At 37.8% G+C, this 22638-nt stretch overlaps 1 protein-coding gene across 1 annotated transcript in view; it reads left to right on the forward strand.

Moving 5' to 3' along the window:
• Hsf (Heat shock factor) overlaps window positions 1–22638 on the forward strand; it is a 197097-nt gene that overhangs the window by 20491 nt on the left and 153968 nt on the right. The window contains exons 2-3 of the mRNA XM_067146826.2: window positions 4089–4197; window positions 4287–4411. Coding sequence (XP_067002927.2) covers window positions 4089–4197; window positions 4287–4411 — 234 coding nt within the window. The remainder of the gene's footprint in view (window positions 1–4088; window positions 4198–4286; window positions 4412–22638) is intronic.

Genomic DNA, 22638 nt, shown 5'->3' on the forward strand with positions numbered 1-22638 from the left:
ATTAAGGTACAGCCCTAGCATTTGCCTGGTGTGAAAATGGGAAACCATGGGAAAAAACCATCTTCAGGTCTGCCAACAGTGGGGTTCAAACCCACTGTCTTCCGGATGCGAGCTCACAGCAAACCAAACTTAAACTAAGTTCTGGCATTGTCATGAACACATAAGGGAGTTAATGTATCCACAAAGACGCACACGAGATGCTGTCAGTTGGTACAATTATTTTATTTACACTTATTTACAAATTACACACATAACGTTAATCACTGTTGTCAAAAACAAAACATTCACATCACGAACCACCATTTAAGGACAACTGCCAATCGCTGCACATCGAGGTGACAACATCAAAACACAAATAAAACAGCTGACTGCTTAAAAGCATGTCATTCACATGGTCACAAGTATAACCTTGCTACACCATGACTCTTCAACCAATAACTTCCAACCTCTCATTTAACAGTTCTTTATATATATATATATATATGTGTGTGTGTGTGTGTGGGGGGGGGAGACAGGCTTCTGCGCCTATTGGCTGCCATGGTAGAGAGGCGGTCGCTGATTGACTGTTCTTTGGCCAATGGTTGAAGAGTTAGGGAGCCTGGTGTACATTGACGTGCCTTGGCGGAGACAGGCAGCTGATCACCTGTTGCTTTCTTCTGGTCTGCCACGGCTGTCGTGTCCTTGATGATTTAAGGCTTTCAAGACTGGAAACCAGGCTTTGTTTACGCATTCATATTCCTCCTTATGGTTGAAGCTGTTGGTGTGCTTCAGGATTTCAGTGTCGCTGTACTGTATGCCATGGCCTGCTAGCAGCGAGTGTTCAGCAACTGATAATCTATCTGTCTGTCTTAGCCGGCTATGTCTTTTATGCTCCTTCAATCGTGTGGCGATGCTGCGTTTGGTTGTGCCTGTGTAAACCTGGCCGCAGCTGCATGGGGTCTTGTAGTCACCTGCTGTGGAGAGAGGATGGCGCTTGTCTTCAGCAGACCTAAACAGTTCCTGGATTTTCTTTATCAACCTGTATATGGTTTTAACTCCGTGGTACTCCAGTAGCCTCCCTACCCTGTCGGTTATTTACTCAATATACGGCAGAAAGGCTTTAGCTGCTGGCCGCTCCTCTTCTTTCTACTTGGTTATTGGTTGGATGGAGTTCTCGCTGGATATCTTTATGGCTGTACCCGTTAGTGAGTAGGGCCCTATTGAGGTGGCTGAGTTCCTCGTTTAAGTGCTGAGCTTAACAAATTCTCTAGGTGGTAGAAGTTGATATTTAAATGATTGCCATGCCCGAGAGGTATAACATACAGGTAGGGGCAAGAGGGGAAGAGAACATTCTAGAAGCAGCGAGAGTGTGAAGGTTGTGACATAATAGCACATAGGAATCAGGTGATATGCGATCGGTAGAATCCAGGCCGTAGTACATAGTAGGGGAGGTTGAAGATAAGAAAAGGCCATGAAGATAGTTACAGATGTGTAATTTAGAAAAACGGTGGCGGAGCGTAAGGATAACAATACAGATGTTGTCTAGACTGGTGTAGTGTGATCCATTGCGGCCATTCTTCCTTCATCTCTGTGCAATTAACAGTTGCCAAACATCTGTTAAACTCTAGCTTCTATTACTTCTTGCTGAAACAGTTGTCATAATGTTATTTGGATAGCTTCTAACCTTCGTGCCGTTATAAAAGTTCAGGCACCTCATGTCTTAACAAGTGCTGCAGCATGATAGTCAAAATGTGTACCTGATATAATGTCAACACAGCCTAATATCTTGGGAGAAGATCAAAATTTATCAGTGAAAACCTACACCAGAATGTTGTTTGAGTCATCAGTCCATAGACTGGTTTGATGCAGCTCTCCATGCCACTCTATCCTGCGCTAACCTTTTCATTTCTACGTAACTATTGCATCCTACATCTGCTCTAATCTGCTTGTCATATTCATACCATGGTCTACCCCTACCGTTCTTACCACCTACACTTCCTTCAAAAACCAACTGTCACCATAAGACCTATCTGTGTCGGTGCGATGTAAAGCCCCTAGCAAAAAACAAACAAAAACAAAAACAAAAAAAAACCCAACTGAACAAGTTCTGGGTGTCTTAAGATGTGTCCTATCATTCTCTCACTTCTTTTCGTCAAATTTAGCCAAATCGATCTCCTCTCAGCAATTCAATTCAGTATCTCTTCATTCGTGATTCGATCTATCCATCTCACCTTCAGCATTCTTCTGTAACACCACATTTCAAAAGCTTCTATTCTCTTTCTTTCTGAGCTAGTTATCATCCATGTTTCACTTCCATACAATGCCACGCTCCACACAAGTCTTCAAAAACATCTTTCTAATTCCGATATCAATGTTTAAAGTGAGCAAATTTCTTTTCTTAAGAAAGCTCTTCCTTGCTTGTGCTAGTCTGCATTTTATGTCCTCCTTACTTCTGCCATCGTTAGTTATTTTACTACCCAAGTAACAATATTCATCTACTTCCTTTAAGACTTCATTTCCTAATCTAATATTTCCTACATCACCTGCCTTCGTTCGACTGCACTCCATTACTTTTGTTTTGGACTTATTTATTTTCATCTTGTACTCCTTAGCCAAGACTTCATCCATACCATTCAGCAACTTCTCGATCTTCTGCAGTCTCAGATAAAATAACAATATCATCGGCAAATCTCAAGGTTTTGATTTCCTCTCCTTGGACTGTGATTCCATTTCCGAATTTCTTTTTGATTTCCTTTACTGCCTATTCTATGTAAACATTGAAAAGGAGAGGGGACAAACTGCAGCCTTGCCTCACTCCTTTCTGGATTGCTGCTTCTTTTTCAAAGCCCTCGATTTTCATCACTGCAGACTGATTTTTATACAGATTGTAGATAATTCTTCGTTCTCGGTATCTGATCCCTATCATCCCTAGAATCATAAATAGCTTGGTCCAATCAACATTATCGAATGCCTTTTCTAGATCTACGAATGCCATGTATGTGGGCTTGTCCTTCTTGATTCGATCCTCTAAGATCAGACGTAAAGTCAGTATTGCTTCACGTGTGCCTACATTTCTTCTGAAGCCAAATTGATCTTCTCCCAACTCAGCTTCTACTTGTTTTTCCATTCTTCTGAAAATAATACGTGTTAAAATTTTGCAGGCATGAGATACTAAACTAATGGTGCGGTAGTTTTCACACCTGTCAGTACCGGCTTTCTTGGGAGTAGGTATAACAACATTCTTCCGAAAATCGGATGGGACTTCTCCTGTCTCATACATCTTGCACACTAAATGAAATAACATTGCCATGCTGGTTTCTCCTAAGGCAGTCAGTAATTCAGAGGGAATGTCATTAATTCCAGGTGCCTTGTTCCTATTGAGGTCACTCACAGCTCTGTCAAACTCTGATTTCAAAATTGGGTCTCCCATTTCATCAGCCTCAACAGCCTCTTCATGTTCCAGAACCAAATTATTTACATCTTTACCTTGATACAATTGCTGGATATGCTCCTGCCATCTTTCTGCTTTGTCTTCTTTCCCTAGAAGTGGCTTTCCATCTGAGCCTCTTAATATTCATACACCTAGATTTCCTTTCTCCAAAGGTTTCCTTGATTTTCCAGTATGCAGCATCTAGCTTACCCAGGACCATACAGCCTTCGACATCCTTGCACTTATCCTTCAGCCATTCTTCCTTAGCTACCTTGCACTTTCTATCCACTTGATTCTTTAATCGCCTGTATTCTTTTCTACCCTCTTCATTTCTAGCATTCTTGTATTTTCGTCGTTCATCAATCAGGTCTAGTATCTCCTGAGTTATCCACTGATTCTTGGTTGATCTTTTCTTCCTTCCTAACATTTCTTCAGCAGCCCTACCGACTTCATTCTTCATGACTCTCCACTCTTCTTCTATAGTGTTTCCTTCAGCCTTTTCATTTAGTCCTTGTGCAACATGTTCCTTGAAACAATCCCTCACACTCTTTTCTTTCAGAATATTAGATATATATATATGAACCATATTTGTTTTCTTCCCCTCTCTTAAGTTCCTAGGTATCTGGGAACTTATGAAGTCTTATTTTTGTTTTGTGATTTATTGTAATATTTCTTTCAGAGTGGGACGAGTTTTATTATACGCAATCAAGCAAGAATTTCTCGTGAACTATTGCCTGTTTACTACAAGCATAACAACATGGCTAGTTTCGTCCGCCAGTTGAATATGTGTAAGTGATGCTTTTGTTGTATAATTTTACTTCTTTATTAAAGCTATTATTTGGCATTGATTTTATGCATATTTTTTAAATTTTTGCAGATGGTTTCCATAAAGTTGTGTCAATTGAAGGGGGTGGCTTGAAAGTCGATAAGGATGAGATGGAATTTGCTCACTCTTGCTTTTTGATGGGCCATCCATATCTGTTGGAACACATTAAGAGGAAGGTACTGATTTTATATTGAATATAGAAATTAATTTCATGAATTGTGCATTTGTGCATACATTTTTTGTAAATGTAAACTCGTGTCCTCGTCCCGAGGTGGTGCAGCTCTTTTTTTAGGCATATCCCCAATGGAGGTGAGCTGCATGTCCCATTTTAACCACATACCAGCACTCCTGCTATTCTTAAATCTCTGGCAGTACTGGGAATTGAACCTGGGCCCCCCTGAGGATGGCAGCTAATAGCCCTAACCATTACGCTACGGAGGCAGTGATAGTACTGCAGGTACAGCTTTTCAATTAAAAATTTCATACTTTCAGAGACAACATTGTGGAAAACATTATTACAAGGGAAGGGTTTCGACTTGGAACAGGAATTTTGGGTTAAAAATTTCCATAGATAAATTTCCAATGGTTATGACCGTAAAAGCATTCTTAGTTTTGTTGATTTTGGCCAATACACTTCTTTGTAAATAAACATGAAGATTCTCTTTAAAATGCATGAAACAGCAAGGAGAGTAGAGCAATAAACACAACATACATAAGCAACATCTGAATGATCTTCTTAATTATATTTCAATGATGAAAAATCAAATGCCTCCCAAATTATATTCTTGAAGTCAGACTTGTTTGCTGTGACAAAAAACCCAAGGAGAAATGTTTCATGGAGACTTTGCCTTGCGTTTTTAGAAGAGAAAATGGGTCTGCTCACAAGGAAGACTTCTCTAATACTGATGGTTTGGTTTTGACAGTTGATCACCAGATGGCTCGCTGTGCTAGCCTTGTCAGTGAGAAGCGACTACTCCATCTTAGCTCCAATTAAGATGTTTCATGTTCAGTACGTCCGTGCATTGCAAAATAGACATAAGGTCATCGGATGAATCTAAAGACAATGAGAAAGAAATATGGTAGAAGAAATAAATAAAATACAATCAAGAGCAACAAAAGACTGACAAGGATAGAAGAATAGAATAGATTTGAAGATGAAAAGTGTGTAAAAGGAGCAAGAAGAAATTGTACAAGAGTCGGGCAGAGGAGAAGCACATGCTACAATGAAGTTGAAGACACAAGAGTAAAAATGAGTAAGAATTAATACAGTAACAGATTGAAAAAAAAAAAAAAAAAAAAAAAAAAAAAAGGAATTACCTACATAAATCTTTAATGGCTGGCAACGATGTACTGGTGAACTGATGGCCAGTGTCCCTGTTGAAATTATTACAATTTTTTTACATATTTCCACTGATTCCTGTTTAATCCTAGACCTGTAGTGTTTTGTGTAAGAGCATAAACGTTGTAAAAGAAGTGATATGTCAGCGAGGAATTTTATATTCCTTTTTGAGATTTTTAATACGAGTTGTAGAGCATTGGGAATTTATGTTCTGTTTCTTCTGCTTTTTTTGCGTAGTGCAAAATATCTGATGCCGGTAATGAACATATTTCTCATCTTGTCAAATTCATATATAATGAAAAATTATATGGCCTTTGCCTGAATTTTGTTTCTTCAAAAATATTTCTTATTTTCTTCTACATAATCAGATATCATAAGTTTGTTGAATTCATTCCGAATAGTACATTTTACTGCTGTTAACACATGCTTTCATGTTCACTGGAACTGCTACCTTCTGTTCGGGCCAAAGTAGTTCCATCAACGCTAGCACAACACTCTTGATTTTGAATAATATGTCACCTTTTGCCTTCCACAAAGTCTTCACTGTTTACTGTCCTGTTCATTATTATTTCATTGGTACAATAAAATTGTTTTTCCCCATTCTGAATAGTTAAATCCATAAAAACAATGCAAAAATTTGGTCTCTAATCCCAACATTGTTCATTTTAGGAGATATTCTCTTCAGTTTAGATGGCAATAAATTTAACACATTCCATATCATAGGTTTAGAGCTTTTCTTTTGTGTATTTTTACTTCCGTTTACAGTAGCAAGACACATGCATGTCAACAACATATTGCATCTGGTTATCAAGGTCCTCACTGCGAAAATTACTACACAGAAAGATAGCATGTTCTTTTTTTTCTTTTTTTACACTACTATTTACAGTTATTTAGAAGGTCATTCACTTTGTAAGTTTCTCATTTGACATGGGTTGATTTTTACTTGCACACACTCAAACACACAGCCTTCTGACATGTCAAACTCCTACTTTCCACATGGCCTGTCCCAACAAAGAGTCTTTCCTAGAGTAATTCACTTTACAACTAATACTGCATTAAACTCTTTCTTCGCTAAAATGACTCGTGAAGGACTTGTGCCTGCCTCATAACTGCCTGTATTTGCTCACGTCTGACTCATTTAAGACTGACTGCTCATTATATAGGCCACTGGGAGATTCTGGTAGTTTCCACTTCCACAGATCATTCTGGGCACCTGGTGATGTTAATCAGGTTCCGGATTCTTTTGGGAGCTTCCTTATCGTGATTCTAAACAATTTGCCAGTGCTTGTTGCTGGCCCGCCCATATTGTTGCAGCTGTGCCAGCATTCTTGCCTCTTGGGGTCCCTCTGCAATCGTGGCCTTCATTGTTGCAATAGAAACTGTCTCAAGAAGAACAAGCTGTTCTGAGGACAGGTTGGTTTACCAATAAGGTCTCCCGTTTAAACTTTTATGGTGATGCAACAGACATACTGCATCTTACACAAAAGAATGCTTTTGAGAGCCTTGCAGAGAGAAAAGATGGGCCTGTATAGACATTTTGGATACAAAATTTATGTTTCAGCTGAAACTCTTCCCTTGATGGTTAATATAGCTATAATTTTTGTGGGATTAGGCTGATGTGTATAATGTTCATATGATATGTAATAAGAAATTAGTGAATGATGAATAAAGACAAATATTGACGGTTTGGAAAAGAACTAGAGCAAGTACAGTAAAAGGATAAATATGACAGGTTGGGGTGGAACAACTTAATACTTCCATCTTTACTGAGTCGGGAGCCATAACTAAATACCCAGCCTTTTTTTGTCTATAGTTTGCGAATTCCAGATTCAGTTCCTGGCTGAATTGTAAGATTTTAACTGAATATGGTTTATTCATGTGGTTTGAGGATTGGATGTTCGTTCTCTCCCCAACATTCTTGCATCTTGCATAGTTAACTTCCTTCCATTACACTGTTATGGATTTTGCTTACTGCAGTGGAAACTGTCCACCCACATTGGAAGGTCTGTCTTACAAGGGTTATGCCTGGCTGTAATAGGCACTAATAATAATAATAATAATAATAATAATTCAGACAAATTTAACTAAGTTCCTCTACCACAGGGAGACATTAAATGTACTAGTTTCTTCAACTTACATACAGTAGAACCTCGATAATTCAAAATCGGTTAATTCAAAATCCCGCCTCATTCGAAGAAGCTCTCGTTCCCGGAAACATGAGATACAGTTTTGCATGTTATTTAAATTAATTCGAAATACGGATAATTCGTAATTCGAAGTACAATGTCGGACCCATTACCGAAATTCAGACTTTTAATTCGAAACTGCCTTTACATTTTAAAACAATAGTATTTTAAAACAATAGTATGTTACAGAGTCATTTCAACTCTAAATTTATCCACTCCGCGTCATAACAGAACGCGCGTTCCGGAACGTGGAGGGGTAGCTTTCCGCACTTACTCACTTCGGTGGGTCTACAGTACGCTTCATGATTGCTAAGTTGAATGAAATCTGAATTCTTTTGTATTTAACCTTTTAAGGAACTCCGTAATATCACGCAACAGGCAGTGTGCGGAAAAACAGAATCCGCGAACACTAGCGATGCTGACAGTTGACGAAAAACGTGGCTCATATAATAAATTCGTAGGCACCGTACAATATTGTCATTGCCGGTGAAACTGCATTGCTTTATTTTAATGCGAGCCCAAACGGTCTTATGGTTTTAAAGGAGAAAGTGCCAGCCGGGGAATCGTACAAAGGTGGGGGTGGGGGTCATAGTAGTGCGTTGCAATGCACATGGAAGCGAGAAACTTTATCCCATAAAATCAGCTTCATGGTCCGTATCGCACTTCAATAGATTCACAATTAAGTATTTATTTTCCACCTAGAATATAAGAATCCATTATATTATCAAATTCTAGTATATTTGAAAATGCTTGAGAAGGATCACGAAAAAAGAATTGGAATTTCTCCTCCTACAGATAGCCCTACAACTTATTCCTCCTCAGTTGAAGCTATAGGTGACAGCAAGGAAGTTCTTGACACACCTATATCCCCCGCTCCTCCACCTCCTCAGGTGCAAGAGCAAGGAAGAACGCATCATCAATATTACACCCGGCGCAAAACTGTGAAAGAATGACAGGAGTTACTATTCCAAAGGAAAGCAGGCTTAATAAGATTTGACAACTAGGAATTAGTTATATCTTCATCTACATTAATAATAAGAGCCGCACTGTGATATCAGGATTTCGTCATTTCAATAATTACTTATAAATTGTATAATTTTTTAATTTATAAATTGATCTTTTTTCATGAATTATTAAGAAAAGAATATTTATTAGGACAATTTCTCTATGGAATATTGTACAAGTGTTTCCTTGACGACTGCTTTCTATTGTAGAAATAATTTATATATTTTCTCTTGAGTTATTTGTTTGTTTTAATCTTGTCAATCTTATGTTAATTTTAAGGACACTTCCTCTAAAGCATTACTTTGTCAATTTTATACATTTTTCATCTAAACAGTGTTATGTGGCTGAAGATGTTGATAATATACGAAACATGTACCACTTTTGACCATTAAAAATTGCCTTAAGCAATCATTGTATCGACTAGGTGGAAAATAAATACTTAATTGTGAATCTAAACTTTATCCCCTCGTCATAGGAAAGTTCGATAAGCCACAATGTTTTAATCACTTTCCATGCCAGTACAAAGCATCTAAAAATGCGAACAGTACAGAAATCCAAAAAATAATGCATTTTCACAGGGAAACCGGCATCATTCCTCATCTTTGAATTGTGTGATTTTTATCTTTTGTTGCGTGAGGTTATGTTTGTCAGTGATTTATCCAAGTGCATTATTTGAACATTGTAAATGCATCTTGTTGGATACATTTCGGAATGTTTTTTCCATGGCATTTGAAAGGTTTTAACTGTGAATCGAGGTGATCGCATGTATTAATGGGTCTTATAATACTTTGTGACGCGGCAAGTGTTTACATTTCTGAAGTACGAGAGAAGTGCCATGGCGGGAAATCGTACAAGGATAGTCATAGAAAAGTTCGATTTTAAGGGCATCGGGTACTTTCTGTGTAAATACAAGACATCTAAAATGCATACAGTATAGTATTACATGGGAGCCTGCATAGATTTCTCCTCGTCTTTGAATCGTGCTTTTTTTTCTTTCTTCATTTCGTTGCGTGAGGTTATGTTTGCCAGTGAGATATCCGAGTGCATTATTTGAATACTGTAAATGCACCTTCTTGGATACATTTTGGAAATAGTTCTTTTTCATGGCATTTGAAAGGTATAAACTGTGAATCAAGGTTAACTGGATGCAGTAACGGGCCTTAGAATATTTTGTAACGCGGCAAGGGTTGGTACTTCTGAATTGCGAATTGGCGGTTAATTCGAAATCACGTAATTCAAAGTCCGATTTTTGAGTCCCAACGACTTTGAATTAACAAGGTTTTACTGTAATTACACAGAGTAGCATGGAAGTGTGTACTGTGTGTTTTTTCCTGTCCTTATACTACCAATATAATGGTCCGTTGTTGGACATTATAAATTTTCCAGCTAACTCATTCTTGGTTGCCTGCGTTTCGCCCTCGTGTGCTAAGTTAGGCTCATCAGTTGGGACTTAGCACACCACCCAAGACGCAAGGCTAGTGCATACCATGGAGGCCACTGCATAGGCTACTTGAAGCCACCAGCAGTGCCAATGCACTATGAGAGTTATGTCTCATTTCCAAAAATTGATGCCTGCCTGGCCATCAGACATATCTCATTTCCAAAAATTGATGCCTGCCTGGCCATCAGACATAGCTCTTATAGTGCATTGGCACTGCTGGTGGCTTCAAGTAGCCTATGCAGTGGCCTCCACGGTATGCACTAGCCTTGCGTCTTGGGTGGTGTGCTAAGTCCCAACTGATGAGCCTAACTTAGCACACGAGGGCGAAACGCAGGCAACCAAGAATGAGTTAGCTGGAAAATTTATAATGTCCAACAACGGACCATTATATTGGTATTATAAATTTACTCATTCAGGACAAATATTTTAAATTCCCTATGGGAATTAACATCTGTATTGTCCTTATACACATAGACGACGTACACTGGTTGCCATAGTTACTGTGGTATCTGAAAATTGTCTGTGCAAGACTGTCTCCTAGCCAACATGTCCATGTTAAAAACAACCATCTTTTCCTTCAATCTGTGTTCTACATCCATCTCTTCCCAGGCCATGATAAGCTTGTTCATGCTTCATGGTGGGCATTGAATCTATTATTGTCACCTTGGTGGTATGTTTGTGCAGGTCTATATTGCACCTAAAAGGAGCTCCTTGAGATCTCATGCTTGAATAATGCTCACTTCAATGAATTTGACGGAACATTTTTGTTGCTCACATGGCACAAATACCCTTAATGAATTGGGAGGGGAAAAAACATTCTGCTCATGGTTTTATCTGAGTGGCTTTTCAGGAAAGGATAGATGGGCTTCCTGTTTGGCAATAATGAGGAACAGATTTTTTTCATTTTTGTCATTGAATCAGTCTTGTTTCTTTTAGCACATTGCGGACTGCGTGCTCATCACTCGGCTCAACCCCTGTGCCCGGCCATTTTCAGTGTAACATATTGCTACAGTGCATGCACATAAACAAATTATCCTAGCTTCAATAACGGGGTACTGATTATGGTGAAATTTACTGGAGGCCTTTGGTAAGACTTCTAATAATGTTTCCTGGTGTGGTAGGCTGTGTAGCAATAACCTCTCTGAAGGGGCACAGTGACATTTGAGGGGATCAGTTGACCAGTAGTCTTTCCAACATGACATTTTTACCTGTCCCTTCAATATAAACAAAGTAAATAAATTTCGCACCTTACTACTAGTTACATCAGTTCACTTCCAGCACTTAGTTGATATTTTGTGTGGAAACAGTTTGCTGGTGATACAAGTTCATCTCCTTGGCAACAAGTTCAAAGAAATCATCACAAAAAATAAGGCCTACTACTTCGCCAATGATTTGAGCGGTGGCAAAGCTATTAAATTTAATGAATGGGTAGGCAGGCAATATTACAGTTTCTTCTAGAGTCCAAACGTCGAGTTTTCTTTGTTGCAAAATGATCAACACACGGTCCTTTAATAGTTCATCACTCTTCAATTCCTTCATAGGCTTTTTCTTGATATGGGTGGTTCTGAGACTGCTGAGTCTTTCATTGTTCATTGTATTATGCAATCATGTTTTTATCCTCTTCAGAGTACTCATATTCCTTTCAGAGGAAGTCGTGGTCACAGGAAATGTTAATATTAAGCGAATTAATTTTGACATTTCAACATACCCAGTTTGAGGTCATTGAGGACAATATGATGTAAAAGCTTTTGAGGGGACAGATATTTTTCTATATCGGAATAAATGTTTATCAATTTATTTTCCAATATTTCTCTATTAAAAAAAGGGTTATATGTTCATAAGATTGTTCAGTATAAAAGCAGGGAAGCTCTCTTTGTAAACTATGAAGAGAGTTGGATCCAACAATTCAACAAACTGAATGGTTTCAAAATTGTCAAACCATATTTCCATTTGCATAATTAAGGTGTCAAGGACTTCATTGTTAAAATTTTGAACGTTTGGAATGTCGTGTCATCTGCATCTCACTATTTCTTTTACGACATTTTTCAATGCAAGAGGATATCGTGTTTACTGATCGCATGTCCTTGAGGATACCAGTGGTTTTCCTAATTTCAGTATTGCACAGAATTACATCACATGTGGTTTTATATTTCAGTCGAACAAGGAGATGGTTTGTATAAATAAAAAAATATTCCCTGTAGAGACAGCGCAAATAAATGAATTGGGCCTTCCTGAGTACGTTAAGCATCCCAACCATAGAATTGTACGACTCACTGTCCCAACCCTCATTATTCTGTGGAGTATCTTCAAAAACCTGTCTTAAATCATCATAGAGTGAAAATGTTGTATGGACTGCTCTGAAATGAAAGCTCCAATGCATAGTATATGCTTGTGAAAATCTGAATCCTTTGGATTCCAGAAGATGAGCTCTCTTTGAGGATCTACTAAAATGTGAATGAAATGCTGTCAGCTTATGAATGAAGAGCCTGACTGATTATATTGTTTTGGAACAATGGAGAGGAACAAGGTAATAATTGGTGGGCATAGCAGTGTAGAAACATTGCCTGTCGGCAAACTTGTTTAACGTAATGCTGAACACCCCCATCTTTTCCTGCCATTGTGGAGCACGTCATTTGTTTGACATACGATTTTATCAATACTCCTCACTTTCACAGAATGTCGACAATTAATTCTGATAAGCCCGATGTAGTCTTCTCATTCGAAACATCATAAAAGCCTATGAAACTTTCTGTGGTATCATGTTTTGAGCAAAACCAGAATATTATACCGACTTGAGATCTATTTGATAAATGTAAGGTCTCATCCGCATGAATACCAATGAAATCACAAGAATCTAACTGCTTTGATCGTCTCCTGAATTATGGTAATTACAGATTCCATTCATTCATTCTGTATTTCGCTTCATGTGCCTTTAAAGCCCAACGTGCCCGGCTCAGTGGCTCAGACGGTTGAAGCACTGGTCTTCTGACCGCAAGTTTGCAGGTTCGATCCTGGATCAGTGCAGTGGTATTTGAAGGTGCTCAGATAAGTCAGCCTCATGTCAGTAGATTTACTGGAACGCAAAAGAACTCCTGCGGGACTAAATTCCGGCACCTCGCCGCATCCAAAAACCTTAAAAATAGTTACTGGGACATTAAGCAAATAACGTTGTTGTTATTATTATTATTATTATTATTATTATTATTATTATTATTATTATTTCTTCTTGCGTTTCGGCCTTCTAAGGACGACGTTACAATTTCAATTCTTCCTCCTTAGTTCTTTCTTTTTCTTCCAGTATTCTTTCATTGTTTCACTGAGCTTCTTTTTCCCGTTTTCAGTCCACTTTGTGCCTGTTTTCTTTTCCTTCCTTCCTTGGAATCCTTCCATTTGTAAGACTTTCTTCCTAAAAATCTTTCTTTCCAATAATTCTTCTTCTCGTAGCCTATGTTGTACCTTTCCAGGTCTTTCTTGACTTCTTGAATCCAGGTGGTAGTCGATTTCTTTTCCCAAAGGTACTTGAAGATTCGTTTAGTTAGTCTATTGTCATCCATTCTGTAAATGTGTCCAAGAAATAGTAATCTCCTTTTTCTGATTGTTTCATATGTTTTCTATGTTCTGGTAAATTTCATTGTTACTTCTTAATTTCCAAAACTCTGCAATTCTTAGAGGACCTAATATTTTCCTTATAATTCTTCTTTCTAATATTTCTAATTTATCAAGCTTGTAGTTCAGTGCGAGACATTCGCTGGCATAAAGGCATTCTGGTTTCACTACTGTGTTGTTGTGCTTTATTTTAAGTTTTCTTGATAAGCACTTTTTGTTATAAGTATTCTGAGTTATACCGTAAGCTCTTTCCATCTTTTGTATCCTCTCCTCTATAGCAGATTTTTCTAAACCATTTTCTTAAATTGTCTCACCCAAATATTTGAATTTCTTTTCTATTTGACCAATATCCGTTACTAAAAACTTTGGGGCACTTTTTATATTCGTCAAAAATTTTGTTTTCTTGGCAGAGATTCTCAAGCCTGTCATGTGGGCTGTCTTTTCAAGGAGATTTACTTGCATTGCTGCATCTGTAAGGCTTTCTGAAATATGGCAAAGTCATCTGCAAATGCTAGGCAATTTATTGCAACACCTTTGTTGTTGTTCTTTGCCAGCATAAGTGGCAATATTTTGGATTCTTTCAGTTTTTCATTCCAAATTCTTACAATTTTCTCCATGACACAATTGAAAAGGAGTGGAGATAGACCATCACCCTGCCTGACACCTGTATTTATTTTGAAAGGTCGAGATATTTCACCCATAAATTTTACTTTCGAGATAGTGTCTAAGTGTTTCACGAATTAGGTTTGCCAATTTAGTTTTAACTCCAAATTCCCGGATTACTTTATCTAGGGTTTCCCTATCAACAGAGTCAAAAGCTTTTTTAAAGTCAATAAATGTTACAACTATGTCTTTGGAGTTTATTAATCTGTGTTGAATTATAGATTTCAGGTTGAAAATCTGTTCAGAACAAGATCTTCCCTCTCTAAATCCACCTTGATATTCACCCAATTGACTGTCCAGTGTCAATTTTACTCTGTTTAGTAGTATTGTTGAAAATATCTTGTAAGCAACAGGCAAGAGAGATATACCTCCGTAGTTGTTGACATCTTGCTTGTTACCCTTCTTGTGTAATGGGTGTATTAGAGCCACTTTCCAATCCTCTGGGATCTTTTCTGTTTCCCAAATTTCTTCAAAGATTATTTGTAGATCTTCTGTAATATTTGGTTCAGCCCATTTTAAAAGTTCAGCTGTTATGGAGTCTTCCCCACTAACTTTGTTATTTTTAAGATTTTTTAATGCTTCCTTAATTTCTTCCACTGTTGGAGGTGAATCAGCTTCTAGATTTTCGTGAAATTATATTATTATTATTATTATTGTTGTTGTTGTTGTTACGGAGATTCCGTGGTGGCAGTGGTGAAAGAAGGGCGGGCATGAATGGGTCTATCTACTACAATCAAAAGATTAATTAAAGTTTTATTTCTTTTCTCTTTTTTTTTTTTTTTAATGCAAAATATTAACAAAACAAGTCGCTCAGTGACGGAACAAGATTTCAGGTACAGTAGTTTAAATACAAAGTAGGAGGAATCAGAAAATCAACAAAATTTGCCAGTTAATCATCTGAGCTTAAAGTTCCCAATTTTACAAATGTTACTCGAGCACCGTTGCTCCATACACTCAATAGTCAAGGAGACAGGTCTCCCAATTTCTTTTACAGAGTATATTAACACCTGTACAAGAATCAAAAGAGCATCTATGCTCTATGAATTGTCTAGGAGACAGAGCTCCGAACCTAATACCATTACTGCCTTATCGAGGCCACATTCAACCATGTTCGAAACATGTTCTGTGATTATTAATGTCTTTGTAAATAGCCCAAGGTTAAATAAAAAAGAGAAAGTATCGATTAGGTGGAACCTTTTTTCATTTATTGATTGAACCAGAGTCCTCATGACATCACTGCGGCTTCATAGTAACATTGAGCGACTAGTTTAGAACAACTGTTGAACTCGTCCATTATGTGAAACGTGATCTGCAAGAGCAGGAGCACTGCGATCGGCTCTTACGTCGGTAAATCCAAGAAATCACTCCTGTACTTCTCCATCAGCAGACGTGTACCTAACAACATTAAGGAGTGAGGGTAATTGTTTGTTTATTTTTGATATTAAATACCTAACAACAGTTGAAAGTTGGGAATGGGCAGAAATATCAGTAGTTTCATCAATAATAATCACTACGAATGGTGACTGTGATATTTCCTTCTTTATTTCGGTCAATAACACACTGGTTGCTCCGTCAATTAAATCATTTTGTACTTGATGTGAAAGACCTATGAACACCGTTGCTTTCTGCAAATGATTAGCCAATGTGTCGTCATACTTGCTCAGCAGCTTTATGAGTTCTATGTAATTTCCATGATTTAAGGAACTTTTATCTTCTGCATGCGCTCTGAAAGGAAGTTCTTGTCTTGCAAGATACATTACAACATCAGTCGTATCACCTTTCTATTCTGTTTTACCAACTCGTTATGTTTTATTATTTCCAGTTTACGCTGCTGATCGAGTTGCAAATCTATTCTAGTCGTTCCGAAAGTTAACAGAATTTCAGCTCAGATACGTGTTTGTGATTGCTGATGATGCTGGAATGCGTTAAGCAAATTATTCATGTTATCGAAGTCTACACTGTTCCATACCCCCTTTTCATTTGAAAATAGAACGCAAGCCCAACAGTAGAGTTTTGATGTTTTTTGACAAGCACAAAACCAGCCTATATTTACATATTGCTCTGTATTAAAGTATCAAACACAACGTTTCGTTTTAGTTTTTACACCCGGTAAATCAGGCATTGGTCTGCCACCGGAAATTATATTACTCTTCTCTTGAAAAGCCCTCAAACTCATGCCCTGGATTAAGAGATTCTAATACGCATCCACGTACCCCTCCGCTCTCCTCACTCGCGCCGACAGTTGTCATGATTCAGAGACTCGAAGCAGGGAATGAGCACAGTGAATGCATTCCCTTCTAAGGTGGCGAAATCGCAGTAGTTCCTTTAATTTATATGTGTGCACGTAAATATGGTGTAATTTTCACAAATAACGCGAAGTAAATTATGTGGTACAGCTCACTGTACGATGTTTTACTTCAGTTGAAAACACAAGCACAATTAAACCTTTTTCTCACAAGTTTTATCACATACAAATACTCTTGAACGGAATGAGTTGTGAGATGCATTCCCTTGGGCAGAGCTTCCTGAACCCAAGTGAATAATTATGAAGGGACCGTAGTGAAGCCATAGTCGAGTCTGGCAGGCCACTTGCCTGACGAACGGCTTTGATAGTACATCCTTGCATAGCTCTTGGAGACAGACGTATGTTTGCAACTCTCAACTGCCCATGCATCACTGTCACGTTAAAATAAAGTTAATTATACATTATATAAAACGACACAAAATTTAAAATAAATACTGGCTGCAATAACATGCATAAATATATATTTTTTGTATAATAATTTGTAAGGGAATGACTCATTCCCTTCATTCCATGGAATAACCGCCCCTGCTTGACACACACCCAATTTTTATTGGATAATTAAATATGGAGAAGAGAATGGTGATTGGTGGAAAAATACACATACAGAATTTCTTATTGGTTAATTTTGAAGTTGACAGAAAGAGATCGAAATGTTGTCAACTGTGATACGTCAAAAAACAAAGACAAATCAACTCGGTTTACAAAACCTTAAAATAACAAATTACTTTAGAATTTTAATAGTTCCTCTTCACACTAGAGGGCACAACATACGTTCTTTTGGTAGAGAAATCTGTGAAGAAAAGTCCAAACTTCTTGCACAAGTTGTTGCCAGTTCATATTGAAGATGGCATTTTTCAAGGCGCTTCATTTGAATGAACGGGGCGGGTGTTCCCTCACGGTACAGTTGTTGTTGTTGTTGTTATTATTATGATTATTATTATTATTATTATTATTATTATTATTATTATTATTATTATTATTATTATTATTATTATTATTATTAAAAGCCCAACGTGGACTGGAGATGAAATCAAATGTACTGTTCCTGTTTTGAAAGACGATCTAACAACACTATGTAATTGCTCCTGTTGATCGAGTCTTCCCCTTGAAAATGACCTCAAAATCCAAGCTCCTGTTTCCCAAGAAAACACACAATATCAAGTCTCTCAACATCAAGCCGATTTTGTTTTAAGATTTTAATATGTTTAACGGCTTGAATTCTTGCACCTTCAGATAAAGACTGTTCCATCACCTCGCTCCCCAGTAAAGGGAATTTCTCTTCAATCTCAATTTTATTTCAATTTTGATGGTTCTCTGCTTTTTTTAGAACGTTTTTATAACAATTATCCCATTTAAAGTCCATATTCCTTTTCACTACCAAACAAAACACACGTAGACCCTGTAACAAAACCACAAATTTCATGTATAGCAAGAAAATTGAAATTTTCTAGCTACTTTACCATCAAAATAATATCTAAATTAGGCATAGGCCTACATGTTTTGTTTTTGGCTTCACACTTCTGTTCGTAAGTCCATTTTAAAAAGTTACTGGACATTCGAAATTTTCCAGCGAACTCATTCCTGGTTGCCAGCGTTTCACCCCAGTGTGCTAAATTGGGCTCATCAGTTAGTAAATAACACACCCACCAAGATGCATGGCTAGTGCATTTTAGAGAGTTCAAAAGGGCCCTATTCATTGATTATTTAAACGCGAGTTTCAACCAGATGTCAGTCTTGTTTTACACAACAGAAACTCAGAAGTTGAATTGGATGTTTCCATGTTTGACTTGTCACTAATATTACCAATAATGCACTGATTGCCTACTAATTTAAAAGAATAATGTGCGCACTTACACAATTAACAATACGCACGTCATTGTCGCCTTCGCGTTAGGAATTTCTGCACACACGAATAGCAGAAGAGGCATGCCTCAACGGGCCCTAGACCTTGCGGAGAGAAGTTCGCGGGCGGTAACCTAACTTTCCTCCACCACCCCGCTAACAATCATCAAGCTGGCGAAACGCAAACAAAACAAAAATTCCTGGGTGAGTCAAGTTATTTCCTGCCTCCCTACATCTAGCGGGCGATCAGCGAGGCACATAGCCTGCTGTTAACCATGTAGTACATATTACCCCTTTCCCACGGACTATCTTTGACTCACTGTCTGACAAAATCGAGAGTAATAATTTGCCTGTCAGGTATAGCTGTGGAGTACCTTCACTAAATAATTTATTCTGTGAAAACCACGTAAGATATCGCTTTCAAATTTTGTAACAATGGAAAATACACTATAGTTATTCTAAAAAGATACAATGAGATGACCTAATTACACGCAAGACCCTCCCCCCTGTTCAGAATGATACATCAAGAAGCATCCAATATGGTACCTAGTGTTAAATTGCTTGTTTTTTATGTCGATCTGAATTGCTGGACATGATGGGACTCTTATTTTCTTAGTAATGAAGAGAACGCAGGAATTCACCCTGAATCTCCCAATTTATTTTATTTTCGGGATCAGTTGGATGAAGATACTTAGATAGCAAATCGTACTTCCTCTCGGACATACAAATTATTAACAATTTCTTGCTGAATGAGATTGGAAGATAAATTGACATTACTTGGAATATTATGTAATTAAGTAGAGGCTCATAGTCCGAAACAGAATTAACTGGAGAATTAAAACTGATGATTATATTTTGTACAAGTAGGCCTAATGTTTTAAAAGGAGACGGTACACAAATGAACATTTCCTGTCCTGTGCCGTATTTCAATTTCTCTCAGATTCATATCCTGTCTTAACTACTTCCCATACCATTTTTATCATCATACCTACAACTTTAAACTCACTACCATTGCATTTGTCAACATATTGATCTAATTTGTAACAAATATCCCCCGCACTCAACTGGTTATGAGCAGTCATGTTGCTGTAATGTGTTTACATTCAGTCAGCTGTCTCTTCTATCTAAGAAAATGTATAAAAGAACACTTTAGTTTAGGATTCTGTGCATGCAAGTTGTATCTAGGAAGCATAGGGAATTCACTGGTTCCAAAAAGTTATGTTTAGCCGACAGATGGCAGAGGAAGTCTGTCTGAAACTCGGGTACGCACTACTACGCAACCCACGGGAGACAATGTATGACTCCAGTACGCTTTACTACGCAACCCGCGAGAAAGTTAAATAGAGCTTATTGTAGTTTTAGCACAATAACAACAGCAGATAAATTTGTTACAATATTTATATCATTTAATCATATTTCTTAGGGTAGGCATTTCCTCAACTGACTCCAAGTAGTTTTGCCACTGGTTTTGTGGTCCATCAAGTCTTATCTTTTTACCAGGAACTCCTGGGAAATCCTCCAAAGTCGGTGAACTATTATTTTCTACCCATTCGTCAGAAGAAATAGACATATCACTTCCATTTACACTGATATCATCACTTTCAGCCTTGTTCTCGACCACCACTACTTCACGTTATTTTATAGGGGGGACATCATTTTCATCACCCGAGACACTTCGGTCACAATAGCTTTCAACATCGAACTCGCGATCGTCAGCATCACTGGGGCAATTTGAATACTTATCCGCATATAATTCATTCAAAATCTCATCTGCGTCTAAGCTCATGTTCAGTCTGGGAAGCGCCATCTTGCCCACCACATGGCTCCTTGAGCAATGTAAACATGAGGTCAGAAAACTTAGCAAATGAATCATGAAACAGAAGAAAAATCTAAAGCATCATCATCATCATCATCCTAAACCATCTCCAGTTTCCCGGGTGTGATACATGAGCCTCCTCCATCTCATCCTGTCCTTGTACCATTCTTCCTCCACCACCTTGTCCCAATCATGACCTCTCAGCAGTACATCGTTCTTTCGTGGCCTTCCCACGGGTCGTCTTCCTTCTACTTTTCTGTCATATTCCTTCCTTTCAGTTCTGTTTACTGGCATCTAAAGCAATCATGGAATAAACAAAAGCTTCAACATAGAGATTTTAGTAACCTTGACTGCCAGCTAGTTTCAAGTTTTGACAGACGTCACCATACGTAAGAGTATCGTGAAGACTAGTTCCCTGCAACACTCGGTGAGCCAAACACGAGTAGACGCGTCTTCCGTCTTCAATGTGTTAAACAAAACCAATTGTTTAATAATAATATTGATTTTATGTCCCACTAACTACATTTATGGCTTTCGGAGACACTGAAGTGCTGGAATTTTGTTCCGCAGGAATTCTTTAACATGCCAGGAAATCTTATGCGAGGCTGACGTATTTTGGCACCTTCAAATACCACCGGACTAGCCGGGATTGAACCCGCCAACTTGAGCTCAGAAGGCAGCGCTCTACCGCCTGAGCTACTCAGCCTGGTAATCCAATTGTTTTCCCAACTGACTTGGTCACTGTCTTTTGCATTGTGGCATATTCTTGTTTTTACATCATTTGTGCTGACTGGATTATTTGCCAACTGGTCTGAAATCTTGTCATGAAAATCCCAGCAGTTCATTTATCGTGACATACAGAAATGTTAAGCATCCACTTGGACATATTAGGTGGTTTTTGGTGAGGAGATACATAGTCAGCAGATAAGAAGTTTGTGATCTTTTCAATAGTTATCAGTATTTCTTGTCTTAGTAATTAGGATGTTTTTGTTTTGTATCACATTGCCAGATGATATTGTCAAGGATATGTCTGTGCTTGAAGCATGGTTACTTCTGTGTCTCCTTGAACATTAGTTATAAATTCATGCCCTTCTGTCAAGTAAATGGATGGTGTTATGCATCACTTGACCAAGCGCCAAAAGTAGATTTTGAGATATTGACACAAACGCAAAATCCTTTGTATTAATTCACATTTCCTGTTAAATGTGAGGTATTCTATACCAAAATGAAGACAGAAACATAAATTTTCTTCTTAATGTATAAAATTTAGGGATATTGGAAGTATATTGACGTAATCTGAGATAATGGCGCTTGGTCACTTGATGCTTTATTGCGGTTACCTTAGTTTTTTGTTTTGCATCACTTGACCAACAAATAAAATTGTCATTTAGTAATCGAATGGACTTTAAAAAATTCAGTGCAGTGTAAAATATGATACTTGTTAACTAATGTTATTGCTTATTTAAGTTCAGGATTAAGTTAGGCATAACAGAATACAACATGACATAGAAAAACATGAATTTTAGAATATAGTATAGAAATTACACTGGTGTAACATAATGCAGGATTTTAAGAATTTTCGAGTTCAAAATCCATATTTCCACAATCAGACCCATCTATATCTTCGTCTATTCCAGGATCACTAAACAGGTCCGTATAGAAAGGCTTAGCATCGTTGGGAATTAGCTTCATGAGGGAGCGCAGGTCGTTCAGCTTCGCTTCTGAAACTGGTTTTCCATTGGGCCATAACAGAGTGAACAGACCATGTAGAGCTGATCCATTTTCATTCTGAAGTCGGCGACGAACTTAAATAGATCAATGAAAATTTAAGTACATTTAGTAACGCGTTTAACATACCTGAAATTCGTTTACTGCAGTCAAGTGTTGTTGGTTAACTTTTGCTGGAGAGAATGTTGTGGGATCTACACCTTCAGTTGCATGTTTCTTATCAGATTCTTCCAAACCAATTGGAACAGCTTCCTCTGTTGTATTATTTTCCTTGAATAGTGGTTCATCGATTACAAAAAAACATATTTTAGGGAAAGCTAGCAAACGTGCATACACATTTTGAATTCCTTATTTACAAGTGTGTTTAACAGGATATTGTATCGTGACATATGATATCTAATAGGTGTAACGGTAACGGACCGCACCAACTTACCACAAATTCGCATTATGTAACCGAAGAATTTCGGTCATC

Source organism: Anabrus simplex, chromosome 5 (genome assembly GCF_040414725.1).
Source record: "Anabrus simplex isolate iqAnaSimp1 chromosome 5, ASM4041472v1, whole genome shotgun sequence".
Taxonomy (NCBI): domain Eukaryota; kingdom Metazoa; phylum Arthropoda; class Insecta; order Orthoptera; family Tettigoniidae; genus Anabrus; species Anabrus simplex.